This window comes from Carlito syrichta, unplaced genomic scaffold (assembly GCF_000164805.1).
Source record: "Carlito syrichta isolate Samal-C Ts95f unplaced genomic scaffold, Tarsius_syrichta-2.0.1 Scaffold308855, whole genome shotgun sequence".
In the NCBI taxonomy this organism is placed as follows: domain Eukaryota; kingdom Metazoa; phylum Chordata; class Mammalia; order Primates; family Tarsiidae; genus Carlito; species Carlito syrichta.
This window is the reverse complement of record NW_007252951.1, coordinates 97673-120481: the sequence shown is the minus strand read 5'-3', so window position 1 is coordinate 120481 and position 22809 is coordinate 97673. Positions and strand designations below refer to the sequence as shown.

The window sequence follows — 22809 nt, the reverse complement described above, 5'->3', positions numbered from 1 at the left end:
TTTCACTTCAACCAACGTACAAGCCTCATGACAGCAAGCATTGCATCACCCATTGTTTATGGATCTACCCCTATGCCTGGCCCATGGCAACTCATACATAATGAATGAGGATTGAGAACATAAGTAGGGTAACAGAATTTGGGCTTTTTTCTATTCCACTATAAATCCGTAATATTGACTTTCTAGCCACTGAAACCCCACGTGCCTGAGTTTTGAGGAGTTTCCTATGAAAATCATCAAGTCCACCTGCATGAACCTCCTTTTCTACATCATAGGTACAAAGAAAAGGCTGCTATAATATACCATCAAATGGAACTCTAATCTATATTGTGCCAGAATTTAATTGTAAAAAGTAAAAATAGTCTTGACGAGGTGGCTCATGCCTGTAATCCTAGCACTTTGAGAGGACTATGTAGGATGATCTCTTGAGGCTAGGAGCTTGAGACCAACACAGCAGTCTCTACAAAAAATTGAAATACCTATTGCTCCCACTCATAAATGATCTCTACAAAAAATTGAAAAATTAGCCAAGCATAGTGGTACAAACTTGAGCCTGGGAGTTTGAGGCTGTAGTAAGCTTGTGATCACGCCATCGCACTCCAGCCTGTGCAACAGAACAAGACTCTGTCTCTAAAAAAATAAAATAAAAATAAAGGTGGAGCCCTGATCAATTACCCCCTCAAAAATGGCTGTATATACTTAAACCACTTAATACCAAAGGTACTTATTCTCTGATCTTTATTATCTGCTTTTATTTTTATAGTGGCCACTTATTCACTAGAACATAAAAATTTTATTAATGAACAATAACTGTAGTTTGAGAAAATGCCAGAGGAATCATTTGTGATTTTTTTTTTGCCTCAAATCAGTTAAAACTTCTCAAAAACCACATTTCTATTACTTTCTGTTCAACTATAATTATTCTAATATGTTCACTCTGATTTCAAAAAAATTTGCAACAATAGATTTAGAAAAAAATTACATAATAAGAAGGTTAATTCTACAATTAGAATTAAAATAGAAAAGAAATTCTATTATAAAATAGTTAATTAGTTTCATATATAGTAATATGATTAGTTAGTGCTACTTTGATTTTTTAAAACTTATGGCTGAATATATCTTCTAAGTTTATGGACAGCATCTTGAATATTAACAGATGAAATAACCCTGTAAGATATTTAATTGAGGGAAAAAAATCTTACAGCAGAAAGAAAATAAACAGGACTTTATACTCAAATAGGTTACAAACAGAGCTTAGGAACAGAACTCATGCTGACAGCAGCTGTCATTTTTCGTTTTTCTTTATTCCTAGCACTAAGACACCTGACCTGTATAAGATGGCAATGGGCCAATATATTTTCTGTGGGTTACTAAGTTAAGACACTGTTGCAATCTTACCAATGCCATTAAGGCAACTAATGCATTATACATGATGATGGACCTAGAGCAACCTTGCTTCAGTCCCAAGGACAAGCAAAATTTACTTAATCCCCAGAGAATTTTTCCTATAATACAAAGACAATTAAATCATGAAATCTGAGACCTTCCTAAAGCCACACTGATTACAAGATGGCAGAACAGCATATGTCTGCATAAGTCTGCCAAGGGGAAAATGCACACACCGCCAAGCTGGCCCAGAAGACACTAAATAGATGCTTAGTGGTAGATAATCACAAGTAAAGTTAGGAAAGATACCTGAAACAACTAATGTTACATGTGAGAAAGAAGCAAACCCTTTATCAGTTTATTAGATTTGAGTAGCTTTTGCTCTTTTCCTGTCGTGTATGTGGGGTGAGTGTATGGGGAGGGGAGGGGAGGGAAGAGGAGAGGGGATGGGTATTTTGAAGCACCCTGGCAAGAATACAACCAAATATCTTCTAGTCTTTTGGCAGAATGATATGTTTCAGCTTAGTTACTCTTGCCCATAAAACTTCACATTTGCTCCAGATGCAGATAAATTTATCATAGGCATAAGATGGGCACAAGAACTAAGCCATGTGTTTGCCATGTGCAAGATCCCAACATATTTCAAATGTAATAGTTTAGAAGTCATGGTGCTCCCCTGTGCTGAACAATGCATAATCTAACTCCTAGAGAGGACAAAGAAGGACTAAAAATAAACCATTTAAAAATGGTTAAAAAACAAACAAACAACAAGAACAACAACAACAACAACAAAAAACCCCAGCACATCCTTAGAAGCATTGTCTTCTTTGGAATAAAGAAAATTTTATATTGGAGAAATTAAGAGTCACCTGAACCAAACAATTACCTCTTCAATTTTAATTTATTAAAACAACTGTTAAAGGAAATACAACAATGCAAATGATAAATGGTAGAAGTGCTATAGTTAAAATACTTACATTTTAATTCCTCTGCTATTATTTGTCTCCATAAAGAGGATAAACTATAGTGAAACAGAATAGGGATGGGACTTGGCCCCCACTCCACTAAGGTATGCCTCCACACATACTCACTGATGGTCAGACCTTGCAAGTTATCTCTAGAAACTGAGATAAGCAACATTTTGTCACAAATTTTACTCAAGAAGAGTTAACCCCTTTTCCTGCACACAAGTCCAGAAAAAAATGACCGATCCTCACCCCTTGCCTCATTATTCTACTAAAATAATGGAGGAACTTATCCTCTATTTTGTATACATGCCATGTACAAAGAAATATGTATCTACACTATGCTAATAAACCTTTCCTTTGATGTTACACCCCTTCCCTTACATCATAGGAGAGCCAGTGGAGAACTCTTCCTCCTGTGCTGTCTACCTTATGCTTGAGCATAAGCCTTGTCTGGGAAACTGTTTGGCCTTGTGTCAATTTCTATTACACAGGAGCCCAAGAACCTGCAATCTGGTAACAATACCATGAATTCTGGTGCCAGATTTTCTGGCTCCAAATTCTTGAGCTAGTTAGTCAAACTTTCTGTGCCTCAGTTTCCTCAACTGCAAAATGAGGATAACAAAGGCATTACTTGGGGATGAAATGACTTAACATATGTGAAACATTTAGACTAGCACCTAGAACATAGCAAATACCATACTAGTGTTTACTATTACTCCAACTACTACCAGTAATTTTAGTCTTACTATTCCTCAGTCCAGTACTAGTATTGAACTCATCTGAATATCACATGATGATATCAATAAGGATATAACAGTTATTTGTAAAGATACAAAACTTTCAGAATGATGTAAAACAGAAGTACAAGGAGTCATCATTTTTTTTTAGTTCCATTAAAATGAGTATTTCATTCACTGGAAAAAATATTTCATCAGTAGCCTCAAGGAAGCAAAATGAGTTCAAATTTTTAAAGAGAAGAGGTTAACTCTTCCAAACAACTAGCATTAAACCACAGGCAACAGTTATTTGTCCCTAAGATAAGACTTAGTCATGGAGCCTGAGTTAATAGTATGTAGGAGCATAATCTTTCTATAGGACAGCAATGTATAGCAATTATCAATCAATGAAACTAGCTCACTAGGCCTCCCATACACTAAATGTCAAAAATATGGTATTTCCAGCTATACTTTTGTTCAGGGCTTAAAATACTTCTGTGAGAATATCACTGCTCTTGCACAAGTAAAAAGGAAAATTAATGTGTCCTCCTTCTCATACAATTCACTATCTAAAAATAAAAATACTTACAAATGAGTAGCAGTTCAAATCCACAGGCCCCAAGGGACAAGGTTTCCTATGCTGGCCTGAATTGCAATTATAGTGTCATCTCAAATCAGAAGATCCTAAAATTGATTCCCACCACCATTATTGATATTCAATAATTTTTTTATCAAATTATCGTTAGGTGAATTCTACTTGCATATATGTATACATTTTTCAAAAATCAGGATCTCATTTTTGTAGGATCTTTATCCTGAGATTAAAGACTCATTTTATGTCAGTAATTAAGGGTTAATGAAATCATTAAGATATACTAAAACTTAAAGCTAGTCTAGTTGTAGCTAATAACTAAATATTCATGTATGAAGCTCTATTGATAAATTTTTTTAAATCATTTTACTTTTATTATTAGATTGACATTAAATCATGGCTAAATTGTTGCAGAGAATGACTGGTGAAGAAATTATTCCAGGCAATCTCATTTTAAAGTTTGTGTATTTGTGAGTTAGTTTGGTTTTGGTGAGTACACATGCCCATAGCTATGCCATTTGAAATTTTCTTTCCTGTCAAAGAGAACTACTTGCATATTCATGCCACAACCTGTAACACCCATGAAGTTTCCCTTCAACCTGCACCAAATGCTCTGCTCTCAGAGTCTGAGTTCTGTGGGGAGAATCCTTAACCTAAATATCCCCAAAAGTGCAGAAAGAAAAGCAAAAATATAGATTTTTAACATATAGGTAGTTGCTTCTGCCAAACATCCCTATGAAGTGCTTCATTAATTGTTTGTGATCATTATAGTCAACTCTATTTACATACACTCTGTTAAAGAACCTATGATCCCTTACAGACAAAATGGAGACCAAAACCCACCTCAGTTCATGGTATGTAAACTACCTCTCAATAAAGCTGCTAAAAAAAAAAATCTCAGTTACTGTGGCAGCAGGAGACCCTTCAAAGACTAAGGGTCTTCAATTGACATTCTGCCCATCAGCTTGCCTTAAAATGCACATCCTTGAGTTTCTTTATTTGCATAGAGGCCTTCCCAACTCCACAGAGCCAAGGAAAATGCCTGAAACTTGTATCTGAAATTTGGTGATAAAATTAGGAGCTTAAATGACAACTTCTAGAAATAGATCCCCTTCAAAAAAAAAATCCTTTCTAAAGCTAGCTCCCCAGACCATATGACTTAATTACCATCTAGGTGACTAAGTATTATCCAAGAGCCTTATCCAAGAGTCTCTGGAAAAAGCTACCGTAGTGAGAATTTGAGACAGAAAGCATGTTTCTCAAATGTATGAGAAAGTTGTAAATAAAGAAGAAATTTTGGAAGAGAAATGCTGTTGCTGAGTTGTTCTACTAAAAAAAAAAAAAGGAGAGAGAGAATGAGATAAAAAGGAAAAGCCTTAATATAGCTCACTTGGCAACAGTAGCAGTGGCAGTTGCATGCATTTTGACTCAAGGACAGCCTCCAAAACAAAAAGATTACCTAACAAGCTACTTAAAAAAAAAACACAAGTTTCTATTTCAGAAAATTCATCATTGATGCAATGGTATGGATGGCTCTGTACTAATGCATGCAGCAAAATTTACTGCACACTAAGGTCTGGTCTTTCCTTTCTTTTTAATTGTTTACACATCTTGCTCCTAAAGAAAGAACCAAGATTCTGTATGGTAATGCAGTTTTAAGAAGAAATAAGGAAATTTGATATCCAGGATACGTAAAAGCAGATTAACCCGTGTTCACTTTTTCTGTTGCAATAAATATATGTATGAGACACTTTGACAGTTTAAGAGCTATTTTTTGTGCTCCCCATGGCCAAAAAAGAAACAACTCAAGCATTTCTGTACTGTTCAATTATTTTCAATGGAATTTGAGAAAAACTTTTGTCTCATAATAGGATAATGTATATAAAGGTGTTGTTATTAAATAAAAGAAGAAACAATGCAGCACTAAACTATAACCTATATCTTAGATAAATGAAATTCTAGAACATGTTTTACTTAAGAAATCCACAATATTATATAGTACCATATAATTATTTTGGGGATTCTTTTTTTAACAAACAAAATATCCTGACCAGGTGTGGTGGCTTATGCCTATAATACCAGCATTTTGGGATGATGAGGCAGAAGGATCAGCTGAACCCAGGAGTTCACAACCAGCCTGGGAAACATAGCAAGACCTCATTTCAACAAAACATAAAAAATAAAATAAAAAATTAGCCAGATGTGGTGGTACATGCCTGTAGTCCCAGACACTTGGGAGGCTGAGGAAGAAGGATAACTTGAGTCCAAGAGTTTGATGCTGAGGTGAGCCATGATTATGTCATTTTACTCCAGCCTGGGCAACAGAGTGAGAACTCTCAACTCAAATCTTAAAAGATATCTTAAGAAACATTATTTTTTAGGAGGTCGGGAAGATGGCAGCCGAGTTAGTCAGACTATCCGAGTCCCAGTGTAAGTGAATGTATGAAAAATTTTGTGTATGTGCTAGTGAGTGAGTGTATGTTAGTGGCTGAGTGAGTGAGGGCTAAGGTCTAGCAGCCAGGGCTCTCCTGGTGCAGTTGCTGCTGCCACAGTTGCTCAGCTTAGACCCTAGCGATTCTTGGGACGCAGAAGCCAAGTGACTTTTTTTTTTAAATCGACAATTCCCTCCCTGGGACGAAAATGTTGGGAGACACTGACTAAGTGGGGACTCCTGAGCAAGTGGCCAGGACCCTGGCGCAAGAGCTGGTGCTGCAGCTTCTCTGCTTGGTCCTGGTTCTTCCCAGGTTGCAGAAGCCAAGCACCATTTTTTTTTAAACAGACAAAAGTTTTCCTGTGAAGTAGCAGCAGGGAGAGACTACCGTCACAGACTCTGCCTCATCACTGCAGTAGGTGAGACTGCTGGCTCCAGGGTTTGCCTCACCACTTCAGTGCCTGGGAGCCCAGAGGCGGAGTCCCACCAGAGAGGGCAAGAAAGGCACTCCGCCACCATCTTGAAGGCAGGGCAGGAAAATGCTCCAACTTGCTCACCACAAAGCAACAGACCTGATCTCTGTGACTGGCAGATCAACTACTCAGGGGTTGATTGAGACCCACAGGGAATATCCTGATAAAACTTCAGAGGGACCTGATGAGTGCTGAGTCCCAGGTGCCCCATCCTCTACCCTAATCCAGCTGAGGGACAAAGGGTGTGGCCAGAAAAGGACAAGGAAGAACTCCAAAGAGATCAGTGTCATATTTCAAAATAGAACAAATCCAGAGCCCAGATCAGGGAAGAATAGAGGGTTGAACAAAAATAAGAAGGGAAAGCCTCTCCCACTGAAACTGAACAACAGAACTAAAGAGAAAAACAACAGATCTGCCACGAATGAGGAGAAGACAAAGGAAGACTACAGGCAATTTCAAGTGTGACAAACAGAAAACTCCTGAAAAATCAGACCTTGGAGCCCAAACAATGGAAGTCACCAACAGTTGGCCCCAGAATACAACAGGGATTAGGGAATGGAAGGAAAGAGTGAGTAAGACTCAAGAAAGACAAGATGCAATACTGAAAGAACTTGTAACAGAGATTTTCACAATAAAAAAATTCATCCAGGAAATAAATACCAAGATGACAACCATGGAAAGCAGAATTAATCTAGCTGAAGAAAGAATCTCAAAACTTTAAGACCAGAACATGGAATTAACTTGATCTGTAAAAAACACAGAAAGAAGACTCAGAAAGAAAGAACAAAACATATAAGAGATGTGTGATTTTATCAAGAAGCTGAACCTACGCCTGATTGGTATCCCAGAAGAAGAAGGGGAAATGGGGAACATCTTGGAGCAAGTATTGCAGGAAGTAATCCAAAAAACTTTCCCCATCTTACCAGAGATGAGACCAGTCAAGCACAAGAGAGACAGAGAACCCCCATAAGATATCAAATGAGAAGATCAATCCCTAGACAAATAGTAATTAGTCTACACAAAGTAGGAACAAAAGAAAAAATCCTAAAGGCAGCAAGAGAGAAAGGTAAGATTAACTATAGGGGAAAGGGGAAAACTAATCAGAAAAGCAGCAGACCTATCAGCAGAAACACTACAAACAAGAAGGGACTGGAATCCAATATTAAAAGTTCTCAAAGGTAAACAATTTCAACCAAAAATTTCTTACCCAGCCAAGCTCAGCTTCATCAGTGATGGAGAATTAAATTCCTTCCAAGACATCTAATCCCTAAGAGATTATGAAGCTTCCAGACCAGCTCTACAGGAGACACTTAAAAAGGTATTAAGCACAGAAGAAAGAAAAAGAGCAACCACACACTTCCCAAGAGAACAGCAGAGCACAGAACCAACAGAGAATACAGCAAGACAAGAAACTTGAAAATACACACATACTTCAAAGCCAAAAGAAAACAAGCTAAGAAAAAACTTTGTAAGAACCTCATGTCAGGGATAAACAATCACATTTCAATGATCAGCCTGAATGTGAACGGACTAAATGCACCACTGAAAATACACAGGAGACTCATCTCACCACAAGAGATCACACAGACTCAAAGTTAAAAGATGGAAAACAAGTTTCTAGGCAAATGGATCACAAGAGAAGGCAGGAGTCGCAAACTTAGTATCAGACAAAACATTCTTTAAGCTATTAAAAATTTTAAAAGTTACAAAAGAACATAATGATAAAAGGTTCAATCCATCAACAAGAAATGTCCATCCTAAACATATATGCACCCAAACAGGAGCACCAGCATTTATAACTACTAAATAAACTAAAAAAAAGACAGTGACACTAACACTATCATAGCAGGGGACTTCAATACCCCACTAACATCCCTAGATAGATCATCAAGGCAAAAAATCAACAAAGAGATTCACAACCTAAACTTGACACTCAACCAATGCACTTAATAGATACCCAACCACCACAGAATATACATTCTACTCATGACCACATGGAATGTACTCCAAGATCAATCACATCCTTGGCCATAAATCAAGCATAAAAAAATTCCATGAGGTTGAAATATTGCCATGTACCTTCTCAGATCAAAGTGGAATAAAAATAATTATCAACACCAACAAAACTTCCCAAAAGCCCAAAAAGACATGGACATTAACCAGCATGATGCTGAACAACTACTGGGTCAACACTGAAAACAAAGCAGAAATTAAAAGACTCCTGGAAACAAATAAAAATGAAGAAACATCTTACCAAAACCTCTGGGATGCCATGAAAGCAGTTTTAAGAGGAGAATGTATATCTCTATGAATACACATCAAGAAAATAGAAAGTTCACAAGTTGTTGGCCTAACAAATCACCTAAGAAAGCTGGAAAGAGAATAACACCAAAACCCCAACTTTAGCAGAATTCAAACCACCAAAATAAGAGCCCAAATACAGGAAACAGAAGAAAAAATATGATAGAAAACATCAAAACAAAAAGCTGGTTCTTTAAAAGAATTAACAAGATTGATGGACCCCTAGCCTGAATGACCATGAAAAAGAGAGAAGAAGCCCAAATAAACACAATCAGAAATACAAAAGACCAAATCACAACTGACCCTGAAGAACTACAAAAGATTATCAGAGATTGCTGTGTATACCTATATGGAAACAAACTTGATAACCTAAATGAAGTGGAGGACTTTCTGACATCACACAACCTCCCTACATTGAAACAAGAAGACACTGAGACACTAAATAGACCAATAACAACCCAGGAAATTGACTCTGTCATATGAAAACCTACCAAAAAAAGCCCTGAACTGGATGGCTTTCCAGCAGAATTCTACAAAATGTACAAAGAGGAGCTGATACCAATCCTATTGAAAGTATTCCAGGCAATTGAGAAAGATGAAATTCTCCCCAAATCATTTTACAAAGCTAACATCACACTGATACCCAAACTGGGTAAAGACCCAACAAAAAGAGAGAACTACTGGCCAATATCCCTTAGGAAAACAGATGCAAAAATTCTCAACAATATTCTAGCAAATTGGATCCAAAAATACATCTCAAAAATCATCCACCATGACCAAGTAGACTTCATCCCCAAGATGAGGGGCTGGTTCAACATTCGCAAGACCATATATATAATTAAATACATCAAGAGATGTAAAAATAAGAACCACATGGTTGTGTCATTAGATGTTGAAAAAGCTTTTGATAAAATTCAGCATCTCTTCTTGATAAAAACCTGCAAGCACCTAGGTATAAAAGGAACATACCTAAAACTAGTAAGTGCCATCTAAGATAAACTCACTGCTAACATATTGCTAAATGAACAGAAACTGGAAACATTTCCCCTGAAAAGTGGAACAAGACAAGGTTGCCATCTCTCACCCCTCTTGTTCAACATTGTGTTGGAAGTCCTAGCTAGCACAAATAGACAAGAGAATGAAATCAGGGGTATCAAATAGGAAAAGAGGAAGTCAAATTATCCCTCTTTGCTGATGATAACCTATACCTTGAAAATTCAATAAAAATCTGTAAAAACTTGCTTGCACTGATAAAGGACTTTGGCAAAGTCTCAGGGTACAAAATAAATGTGTAAAAGACAGTTGCCTTCCTATACACCAACAACAAGCAGGCACAGACCCAAATAAAAAGCACAATCCTATCCACAATAGCCACACAAAAAATGAAATACCTCAACATCTTCCTAACCAGAGAAATGAAAGACTTTTACAATGAGAATGATAAAACTCTGCTCAGAGAAATCCAAGAAGACAGAAACAAATGGAAAAATATCCCGTGCTCAAGGATAGGAAGAATCTACCTTGTTAAAATGTCCATCCTACCAAAGGCAAACTACAGAATCAATATAATACCCATTAAATTACCATCATGATTCTTCTCAGACCTGGAAATGACAATACAGAAATTCATACAGAAACATAAATGACCATGAATAGCCAAAACAATCCCTAGCAAAAGAAACAAAGCAGGAGGCATCACACTTCCAGACTTCAAACTTTACTATAAGGTTACAATAATCAAAACAGCCTGGTATTGGTACAAAAACAGGCATATAGACCAATGGAACAGGATAGAGATTCTGGAAACAAAGTCTCAATTTCTCAACCAACGCATCTTCGACAAAGCCTCCAACAACAACCACTGGGGAGAAGAGAACCTATTCAGTAAATGGTGCTGGGAAAACTGGCTGATCACATACAGAAGATTGAAACAGGACCCCTACCTATCATCATACACAAAAATTAACACTAAAAAGATCAAAGACCTAAACATAAAACCTCAAACAACAAGACTCTTAGAAAATGCAGGAGACACCCTTACGGAAATTGAAACTGGTAACCAATTCCTGATCAGAACCCTAAAGTGCCCATACCATAAGAAATAAGATAGACAAATGGGACCTCATCACAATGACAAGCTTCTACAAAACCAAAGAAATCATCAAGAGAGAAGGGAGACAGCCCACAGAATGGGAAAAATATTTGCCAACTGTATATCTGACAAAGGCTTAACATCTAGGTTCTACAAGGAACTCAAACGTGCCAAAAGGAAAAAAACAAACAGCCCCATTAAAAAGTAGGCAAAAGACATGAACAGACACTTCTCAAAAGAAGATATATGGTCAGCCAACAAACACATGAAAAAGTGCTCAGCCTCATTCTTCATCAGAGAAATGCAAATCAAAACTACATTGAGATACCACCTAATCCCAGTGAAATTGGCCATCATTAATAAAACAAACAACAACAGATGCTGGCAAGGATGTGGAGAAAAAGGAATGCTTCTACACTGCTGGTAAGAATGCAAACTAGTGCAACCTCTTTGGAAGACAGTGTGGCGATTTCTGAAAGAACTAGAAACTGGCCTTTCATATGACCCAGCAACTCCCCTTTTGGGAATATACACGGAGGAACTCAAATCATTCTACAAAAGACACCTGCACACGTGTGTTTGTTGCAGCTGTATTCACAATAGCAAAAACATGGAACCAACCATGCTGCCCATCAAAGCTGGACCGGATAAAAAAAAATGTGGTACATATACACAATGGAATATTATGCAGCCATAAAGAAGGCCAAATATATGGACTTTGCAGCAACTTGGATGGATTTAGAGTCGATCATACTCAGTGATCTATTACAGAAACAAAGAACAGAGTACCATATGTTCTCACTCATAAGCAGACCATGAACAATTATCATAATACTATAAGAAAGGGATTGGCAGTAGTGGGAAACTCTCAGGGGAGGGGGGGGGGGTTGGCAGTTGAGGGAAACTGCTAGAGAGGGAAGGGCACACCTCATCAACAAGGGTACCTGTATAATTAACGTTTGTATTCCTAAACCTGAATTGTACCCCACATCTTTAAAATAAAATTTTAAAAAAACATTATATTTTGCTGGGCATGGTGGTGTGTACCTGTAGTCTAAGCAACTCAGAGGCTGAGGCAGGAGGACCACTTAAGGCCAGGAATTTGAAGCTACAGTATATCATCGCACTCCAGCTTTGGTAACATAGTCAGAACCCATCTCAAAAAAAAAAAAAAAAAAGAAAAAAATTGAAAAAAAAGAAATATCATTTATTTAACACAATATATACTTTTCGAATTATTCAAGTGTTGAGAATTATAGTCCTTGTGGGAAAATCTAGAAAAGACGTCTTGAGAAATCTTGAATATAATTCAAACAGGAACTACAAAGTTAGCCAGAGAGGTATCTGTTGTCCTGAAAGTCACCCATATTCAAAATTTTCTATGTGATTTCTTACAGCTGTCCCCTACTACTACTTTGTTCCTGTCACTGACATATTCATTGGGGAAAACAAAAAGATTAAGGCAGAATTTTAAAAGCTGTCCCTTTCTAAAGAAAGAAATGGAAATCTGACTTCGAAAAATGAATGCAAAAGGGTTCTAGAAACACTGCCAGTAGCACAGGGGTCTGCTGGGAGATAATACTGTGCTAAGTTAGAAATCTTTCATAGAATTCCAGCCCCAGAGAGGGAAGAGAGATGGGAATAGCAGGAGAAAATCTCCAGCTTCCTCCTTGCTTCTAAATAAACTTTCCTCTTAATCTGTTTCTAGAAATGACAGTGGCCATTTCAGTTTGCCAAAAAAATTATTTTAAAGTAAATTATACTACGATTCCATCAGAACAAAATGTTTCCTGGAGTCACAACAGCCCCTCCCACCCCTAAGTGTTACTTTCTTCTCTGACACCTGCTCGCCACCACATAATACTCTCTCCAACTCCTGTACCCATTTCCAGACTTCGGTGTTGACTGACACTCCTTTGGTTTTTCACTCATCTTTTTACTGCTGCTAAGAATATAATTAAGACTTTGAGATAATGATTCTTGAGTGCAGTCAATTCAATCAAATCATAGGTAGTAACCAGTTACTTGCCAGTCAAAAGTCAATATTGTATAATGGTGTCTCTGTTTACACCCATCTTTAAGGATTAGGACCCTAATCCAATGACAAGCTGGGAATGCTCATATACAGTAGTTTAGAAATAATTTGAATTAATAAAAACAGATATTCAGTGGCCATTACTTTTTATTATTTTCATAAGAGATCAAATAATTTAACCCTGCCCACTCACAAAATACTCTCAGAACTGTTGCTGATTGACTATTGCTGACTGGTCACACTCTTTCATTACTGGCCGGTTGTGTTTTTTCATTGGTGATATTATAAATCATATCTCTACAAAGATGTCTATTTCAACTTTTTTGAAAAGAATCTGCTCCTTCTCCCACCTATATATGTCCTTGACATATATAAATGATTTACCATTCTTCTCTTAGTGTTCTAACATTCATAGTATAACTATTTTCCTGAGATGCTAACTCAAAGAAAAATAAAACAAGCTTTGGACTGGAGTATGCCTTTACCATTTTTGCCCAGGGCAACTGACATAAGAAAAATTACTCAAATACATAAGCAAATTTGAGAGAAATACCTAAGGTGTCATTATGTAGACCACCATTTATGTTTAAGGATTAAAGGCTAAAAAGAAGAAATTATTAGGTACCTCCAAAATGAATTAGATATGTATATAATAAGTACAAATAAAATATATTTCAAGCTTATGCCTATCTTATTTTTACATAATACAGAATGTATGGTAGATAACACGGTGTAGAGTCAGCTCTAGATTTAGATAATCTAGATTCAAACTGCAACTCCACTACTCCTCAATGTGATACTTCCAGCAAGTTAAGTAACCTCTCTGTGCCTCAGTTTATGTAAAGTAGGATTATAGTTATATTTATAATCACAGGTTGTTGAATAGAGTAACAGATGCAAGTTCAGCCACTGGTTGCCCAAAGCTAAACTCAAGAAATGAGAGATAGTGCAAAGAAAGCAACTTTATTCCAAAAGCCAGCAGGTGGAGAAATAGCCAGGGTCATGCCTCAAAGAAAATATTTCAGATTTTTAGGCTGAGTGCAAGGGTTTAAAAAGGGAAATGTCGTATGGGGAAACATGCAAGCGCGGCACAGGAAGTGTCTTGACGGCTTATCTTGAGTGTTTCTCCAGGAGGTCTGGTTGGTGTTATTTCCAGCTGCAGTCAGGTTATGGATCAACTGTCTTGTGACTTACCCAAGTGGAAGGGTCCTGTAATCAAGCTGTTTTAAGATTAGCCCTTGGGATTTCTAAGCAAGCATTAGGCCAGATAAGTGTGTATGGTGAAAAGAAGTTACTAAAACATATTTCAAGGCTTAAAACTAAGAAAGCTAGAAGAAAAAAACTTCAAATTTTAAGGCTGAGATACTCAATTACAACTGTACATATAAATTCATGTGCCTATCTTATGCAAAAAATGTTAGCTATTACTATTTTATTATTTTAATACTGCTAACTAAAACCTACATAACTGAAAATGTCAATTAACCTGCATACTGGCATCTTTCTGTTTCAAGACAAAGGGGAAAAAAAAGCTAGCTAACTATAAAAGAGCAAACTGCAAGCAGACCCTGAACATTTATCATAATACCACAAGAAAGGGATTGGTAGCAGCTGGATGCTGCTGGGGTGGGGGTGGGAGGGGGAGAACATATCAATAAGGGTACCTGATTTCAAATCAGGCAAAGGGAAGACCAAAGGGAGGCCCAAACTTTACCTGTATGATGTACACTTGTATACCTAATCCTGAATTATACCCCACATCTTTAAAATAAAATATAAATAAATAAATTTTAAATAAAGAAACACAGGAAAAATAAAAAATATATAAAACAGCAAACTGCATAGTTTAGACTCTATTGCCATTATTCATCAATCCCAGTTTCCTTTGCCTTTTGAATCCAGTGCCCCAGTAATTCACAATCAAAATTAAAAATTGCATTCCAAAGGTATTCTGATTAGTTGAGGCATTAAAATTTGTTTTAAGCCTGGGTGCACTGGATCATGCCTGTAATTCTAGCACTTTGGGAGCCTGAGGCAAGAGGATTGCTTGAGCCCAGGAAATCAAGACCAGCTTCAGCAAGGTAGCAAGACCTTGTCTTTACAAAAATTAATTAATTAATTAATTAATTAAACAAATAAGCCAGATGTGGTGGCATATGCCTATAGTCCCAGCTACTCAGGAGGCTAAGGCAGAAGGATTGCCTGAATCCAGGAGCTCAAGGCTGCAGCGAACTAAGATCCTGCCACTGTACTCCAGCCTGGACAACAAAGTGAAACTCCAACTCAAAAAATAAAAAAAGAAAAAGAAATGAAATTCACTTTAAAGTACACATCAAACACATACACATTCTCCCTAAACAGAGGGGTAAATTTAGAATTCAATTTTTAAATGAATTGAAAATAAATGCAAGAAAAAGATGAGACGAATATGTCTTATCAAAGTAACAAAAAGCATCTATCATTTTTTTCCTGCATAAAGACTTTATCTTCATAACATTAAAAAGAAAAAGTTTTCATAGAACTTTAAAATCCATATTATGCACACCTAACTAAACAGGATAAAATTGAAGTCAGTGAGTATTTGTTTTTGTTTTTTTTGAGTTGTAGCCTCACTCTGTCGCCCAGGTTGGAGTGCAGTGGCACACTCATGGTCACCCCAGCATTGACCTGCTGGGCTCTGGTGATCTTTCGGCCTCAACTTTCCAAGTAGTCGGAACTACAGGCATGCACTACCATGCCCAGCTAACTTTTTTATTTATTGTAGAGACAATGTCTCACCATGTTGCCCATGCTGGTCTTGAAACCATGGGCTCAGGCAATCCTCTTGCCTCTGCCTTCCAAAATGCTGGGATTACAGTTTTGAACCACCGTGCGAAGCCTAGTGAGATTTATAATATGCCTACAGATAATACAAATTGTTATGTTTAAGGAACAATCACTAAAACATATTTATTTTTACTCTAAATACAAAATTACAATCAACAGCAAAACCCAGATTGTAGGAAACTGTATAGGATAAACAATCTGGTTTCTTCAACACAAACTGCAAGGGGAACAAAGGAAAAGATCATTTTTAAAACCTAAAGAGGCAAAAATAAAGTATAGTACATGGTTTGGTGACAAAACTAAGGAGGGAATTACTATAAAAGGACAGTGTTTATAAGTCTTACAATAAGAGGAGGGAGGGGTTTGGGTTGGAAAGTAGCAAATAAAAGGGCTGGTCCAATCTCTATTTCTTGAACTGAACGGTGGTTATAAGAGTGTTTGCCTTTAGCATTTCTTCAACTCATACTATTTTTTTGGTGAATTTCTATGTCAATGGCATATTTCACAATAAAAAGGCTTTTAAAATAAAATTACAATCTAAAAGATTACCAAAGCATCTTTTTTATTTTTTATTAAAGACAGGGTCTCACTATGTTGCCCCAGCTGACCTGTAACTCCTGGGCTTAAGCAATCCACCTATCTCAGCCTCCTGAGCAGCTGGGATTACAGGCACATGCCACCATGACCAGTTCTACTTCTCTTTTTATTTTAAAATTTTTTCCTGCAAATGTATTCCTTTTCCCACATTCACACCCTTAAATCATTATGTATTGCACCTGAATTGTCACAAACAAAAGTTCAATGACACCTGAGCACAGCCATTTATGGACTGATTTCTAGCCATTGCTAAATCTAGAAAAATAATTTTGATGTTAATTTTGTATCCTTACGATATATATATAGCCATACTTGTGTCAACTGATATAAAAAGTTCTTAGAGTTTAGCTTTGATTTCATATTCTCTTTCATTTACCTCAGTATCCAGAGAAAAGTCAACTTTAAGAAGAACAAAAAATCTTACAGGGCTCTTAAAGCAAAGTATTATGGGCTGGATTTTGTTCTCCCAAAATACATATGCTGAAGTCCTTACCTCCAGTATCTCACAATATAACTGTATTTGGAGATAGGGTCAAAGATGTCATTAAGCTAAAAAGGGGGCATTTGGGTAGGCCCTAAGCCAATATGAATGATGTCCTTACAAGAAGATATTAGGACACAGATATATACAGAGAAATGATCATGTGAAGACACAGGAAAAATGCCATGTACAAACCAAAGGGAAAGACCTCCGAATAAACCAATCCTGTCAACATCTTGATCTTGGACTTTTGGCCTCCAGAAGTATAAGAAAATAAATTTCTGTTGTTTAGCCACCCAAACTTTGGCATTTTGCCCTAGCAAACTAATATAGAAGGTAAAGGAGAAGTAACAGTTTTTTGTCTTCTTATGTTTTGGTTTTTTTGGCGACAGGGTTTCATTTGTCACCTACGCTGGAGTATAGAGGCACCATCACAGCTCACTCGAACTCCTGGTCTCAGAGGATCCTCCTGCCCCGGCTTCCCAAAATGCTGAAATTACAGGCCTGAGCCACTGCACCAAGTCAAAAGTTTTTAAGCCTTGTCTTTTAAAGAGGTAATGGAGGGAAGGAAAACAAAAAATATAAAATGCTACAATTTTATTTGACTTAGAATGTATAGTAAAAAGAAAATCTTGAGAAAATTGAATCATTAATAAAGAAAAGAATGCTATCAGATTTTATGTGAAAAGAAACACCCTGAAGAGCTAAGCACAGAGGGCAAGCCAGAACTAGCACGAAAGTAAATGAATACTGATTTTGGATTGATGGGTGGGACTCAGCACTTTCAATGTGGTTCCTGGAAAAAACCCAGAGAATTTAATTTTTACTAATATGTGTATTTATTTATTTATTTATTTATAGTCAGGGTCTCACTCTGTTGCTCAGGCTAGAGTGCAGTGGTGCTATCATGAATCACACAGCCTCAACTTCCTGGGCTCACAATTCTTCCACTTCAGACTCCCGAGTAGCTGGGACTACAGGTGAGTGCCACCGTGTTCAGCAAATTTTTAAATTTTTATAGAGATGAGGGCTTGCTATGCTGTCCAGGCTAGTTTCAAACTCCTGGGTCCAGGCAATCCTCCCTCCTTGGCCTTCCAAAGTGCTAAGATTACCAGCCTGAGTCACCATGCCCAATACCCTGAGGAAAATTTTGCGTTAGATTTTTTAATGAACTGGAAACATCCTTTTAGCCCTTGGGTTTGGACAAAGTTTGTATTTGTCATTTCCCTGTTTGATAGGCCTAGAGGTTAGGAAAAGCATCAGCAAAGAAATTGCAATTCTCCGCTTAGAAAATCAAGAAAGACTATGCAGCTAAATCAGCGCTTTGTGTGTTATGCATACCCTTGGAGCCATAACATCTTAGATTGGAGTACACTTTGTGATTGAGAGTTTTCAGAAAAGGGATATTACTGTAGAGACAGCAGAGAGCTGTTCACTGGATCCACCCTCCACGCTCCTATTTGCATTTTATCATTCCGCTGAAGGACAAAGATGAAAACAGATAGTGAACTACCTGTTTCCTTTCTTCCTTACCAAGGGAATACAAGATACTCTGCATTCAGAAAAACATGCCAAATGCACATTTATGAGAATAAAAGGAACTGGAGATTCAAACCCTAGGTAATTTTATTTCTCAGCTATAAGCAAAATGACTATTTTCCGATGTCATATCTAGAAGAATCCTGGTATCCTTTCTGCAAGAAGACAGTAATACAAATAAATCCACCATTCAATTCTTCAATATTAGGTTTTGAATAACTTTCTGGAAAGATCAGCATAAATATTATTATCAAGATCACTTTTGTTTTACATCTTTCTCAGTTATAAATGTATAGATATATAGAGATACATTTATTGGAAAAATGCCATAATATCTGGTATCTGCTTTAAAATACTATACATACACAGTTGCATACACACAAAAAGTAAAAAAGAAAAGATTGTCAAAATGTTACTAATTGTTGATGCTGGACAATAGGCATGAGGGACTTTATTATATTATTCTTTTACTTCAGAAAATGTTTGAAATTTTCTAAAATGTAAAGTTTTCTTTGTGTGTGTGTGTGTGTGTGTGTGTGTGCGCATTTGAAAAAGTCAATTATCCATTTGACTGGGACAATGTAATTTATTTTGGTTATTGATAGCAGTTTAATTTGAATAAAAAAACTTTATTAGTAATATTTGTAAATAAAAAAACAGTGAACATAGGCTTTATGGGAAAGTAACTTGCAAAAATGTTTATGCTATGATACAATGTCTACTAAAAAGCAAACAAGATACAATATTATAGATATATATGATACTATACAAGAAGAAATATATAAATAGAACATAAGACAAAAAACACTAAAAGGAAATAAAACAAACTGAAAACAAAGTTTATTTCTCATTGATGAGTTTAAGGGAAATTTTTCCTTTTTTGTTGTACTTTTCTCTGCTTACATGTTTTCTATAACGATCATGTATAACATTTATAGTTGGAAAAAGAAGCAAATATGAACAAATAGCATTATAATTCAGATAAAGTAGAACATACACCCTGAACACTGTTCAAAAGAAAACAAGCACTTGGACAAAACTCACTACACTAAACATTGAGCAAAAAGAAGCCCAACACTTGGGTAGATCTCATATGACCTTAGATTACACTGTCAGTAGACTGGGGAGAAAACACATTCTTATGCCTATAGGTGGAAGTATGTTAATATTCTCAGAGCTTATCTGTCATGAACAGCATCCTGAGACTTCTATCACCAAGTATTTTTAATGACCCAAGATTTCCCTGTAGATCTAATAATTTTACATTTTACCAGGGGGTGTCTTTCAAAACTGAATGCAAAGCCACACATCTACCCTGGACCCAAGATTTCACCTCTTGGTTCTCAGTACTAATCTTAAAGGCCAATTTCAGAAACTATGTTCTTGATGTCATTTAAAAAACAACTACTTGCAGCAATAGCAATCCTATAAAATGTAACTCCAACAATTCCTACAGTACATTGAAAATTATTTTTCTGATAACTACAAGTGAAGTTTTATTTTTTCACAGGTAGATGATAAAATTTCATAATAAATTATAAAATGTTGCTTAAAACTCAAAACTGTTCATTGGAAGTATCACTGAAAATTAAATCCATAGTCGGTAGTATTTAAAAGATTCTCAATAAATTACCCCCACAGATGAAAGAATTTAACTTACTTTAACTTCCACAGTTTTGCCTCCATGATCAATGTGTCTCTCTATGTATTCAGAAGACAGCAAATCACTGCAACAATAAAAAGAAATAATGATTAATGCGGACCATGAAAATGTAAAACATTTGAAAATCAAGATCAAGTTTACACATATCTGCTTTAACAATTACTTAACTCCAAAATCAACACATTACAGGTCTCTCTCTCTCTCTCTCTCTCTCTCTCTCTCTCTCTCTCTCTCTCTTTCTCTCTCTCTCTCTCTCTCACACACACACACACACACACACACACACACACACACACACACACACACACAGAGCCTAGTATTTCTAAAAAGATATGAGGTAGAACTGCCTATACCACCTGTCATCCCATTGCTTAGTAGAGTTGCTCTGCTGATCCAGCCAACAACAGTTCTAGGAAACTACCAAACACACATCATTATTTTTAAGACATTCTCTTCTTCTTTTTCTCTAGCTTTTTATCAAATGGTTTTAATCTGTCTATCATACTGTACCATTTCTTTATGTGTTAAGTGCAAAATTTTTATCTGACAAAATATTAGTTTCCATCACAAAAATAAGAAGAAAAGAAAGTTAAAATGAGAAGAGATAGTCTATCAGTATTTGAAAATAGTCTCTCTTAAAATCTATCCTAAGCAACCTTCTTATATAATTTTAATGTTTCTATGTAATCTTAAATATGCATCTCTTTAATTTCATATATGTGCAAAACTTTCCCTTTAACAGAGGTACCTCAAGACACAACTTTCATATAATATCTTTAAGCTTTTAAAGTACTAAAATATAAATAAAATTATTAATAATTAAAAATACATGAAGCTATAAATTTCTAATGCTTCTCTATTAATAAACATTGAACCAAATAAAAACCTTTTCTAAAGTGCACTGAAGGTCACCAAGCCAAAACTGTTCCTATCATTAAAAAATGTGAATTTTTTAGCACAGAGGCCCATCATATCATGATGCATATGAAGCATAGTTGCTTCATAAACAGAATGACCAAGCAAGTATTACATTAACATAGGCACCAAAATCCTGTAGTATCTGATGCTTATATTTCCATTTAGGAAACTTATAACCTAAGTCCATACTTCATTTATCTTTACAATACATTTTCCTATTGACTTTATGTGGGAACCAACTAGAATGCTCTAAGCTTTAAGCTGCAGAAAACACAATAAAAAGCGGCTTAGACAATCAATACATTTACTGTTTGAAATTCCAGAGCAAGTATAATGTGAATTTGCTTTTGAGCATATTCAGTTTTATTAAGATAAATAAATTTAAGGTTTATAAAACATAGGCAAACTCTTTTAAGATGTTTTAAGTGTATATGAGTAGTTAGCCAGCAAAATTTTGTTAGATGTGGATCGAATTAATAGGATGCGTAAAGTATAAATAAAAAGATAACTTCTGGGTTCTATCTTCTTGATAAAAAAGAATGAAAAACCAAGAGATACTAAATATTCATGAGGCACCTGAATGATAATACTAGATATACATGAGACTAGATATACTAGATGTACAAGAGACACTAAATATCCAGGATACACTGGTTATACATAAGCACTTAATATTTATGGGGTCTTAATTCAAATACCCACTGGTGATAACCAAGAAATTCTCAACTTCAACACTACTGGCATTTGGGGCCTGTTTTATTCATCATAGCATGTTTAGCAGCATCCTGGGCTTCTACCCACTATATACTACTAGAATTTCTTACACCTACCACCCATGACAATCAAAAATATCTCCCAGCATTGCTAAATGTACACTGCAGGACAAAGTCACCCTGGTTAAAAATTGCTGATATTCATTCCTGCCCATATGCTCTCTGTCCAAGAAACACAGAGAGAACTCATGACTATTTGCCAGGTTAACTGGCAAGTCACAGCCACTGACCAGGCATATGTGTCCCAGTGTCTCTCAAATACACACGTGCATGTCATTAGTTTGGGGCACCTGCCATATATGAGTCTTACCCAAACTTCAACTCTGGTTCTTGTGACCACACCATCAGCAGGGAAAGCATATGCAGCAGGAAAGGAAGCAGGACTTATGAACACCATGTTCCTCAGGATTAGCTGGCATGGTCCCTCCACCCTGCATGCACCTATCCCAAGAGTGCTAACCTACCAATCTCTTTCCTTTTGCTTCTCACTGTGTGCTTTACATTAACTTAGCAAACCACATGACTTGAGGATTGGAATTTAGTCTGTATGAGCTTCTAGTTCCTCTACCTCTGTGATTGCTTGCCTGGTAGCATACTTGGAGGCTACCATTGCATCAGAGTAATTTCCCACCTGACATCATGGCATTTCCAGGGTTGGTTCATATGGTGACTCAGGAACATTAAGGAGACCAAGAGTGTGTTCCACTTTCTGCTCTGCCTAGTGATTGGCCTGTTCTCTTAACTGGCTCCTCTCATGACCCTAACATGGGCCTGCTGCAATTCTAAGCATCTCACGCAGATAAAAATATTCAAAGGTTAAAAACGAACAAACAAAAAAAGCTTGTATTTATTTTTCGGTTTATCTTTCTTTTTTTTATACCCCTTATATTTAAGATGAAAGCCTAGTTTTTTTAGTTTTTTTGCTTTGTTTTGTTGCTTTGTGTTTTGTTTTGAGTCAGGGTTATCACTCTGTTGCCCGGGCTGGAGTTCATGTTCACAGCTCACTGCAGCCTCAACC

The 22809-nt window shown here is 36.4% G+C and overlaps 1 protein-coding gene across 1 annotated transcript in view; it reads right to left on the bottom strand.

Annotated features, from left to right (window-relative positions):
• Nucleotides 1–22809, bottom strand: part of LOC103268612 (disintegrin and metalloproteinase domain-containing protein 22) — a gene marked incomplete at its 5' end in the record, with an annotated part of 217672 nt that overhangs the window by 99029 nt on the left and 95834 nt on the right. The window contains one exon of the mRNA XM_021716649.1: nucleotides 20098–20164. Coding sequence (XP_021572324.1) covers nucleotides 20098–20164 — 67 coding nt within the window. The remainder of the gene's footprint in view (nucleotides 1–20097; nucleotides 20165–22809) is intronic.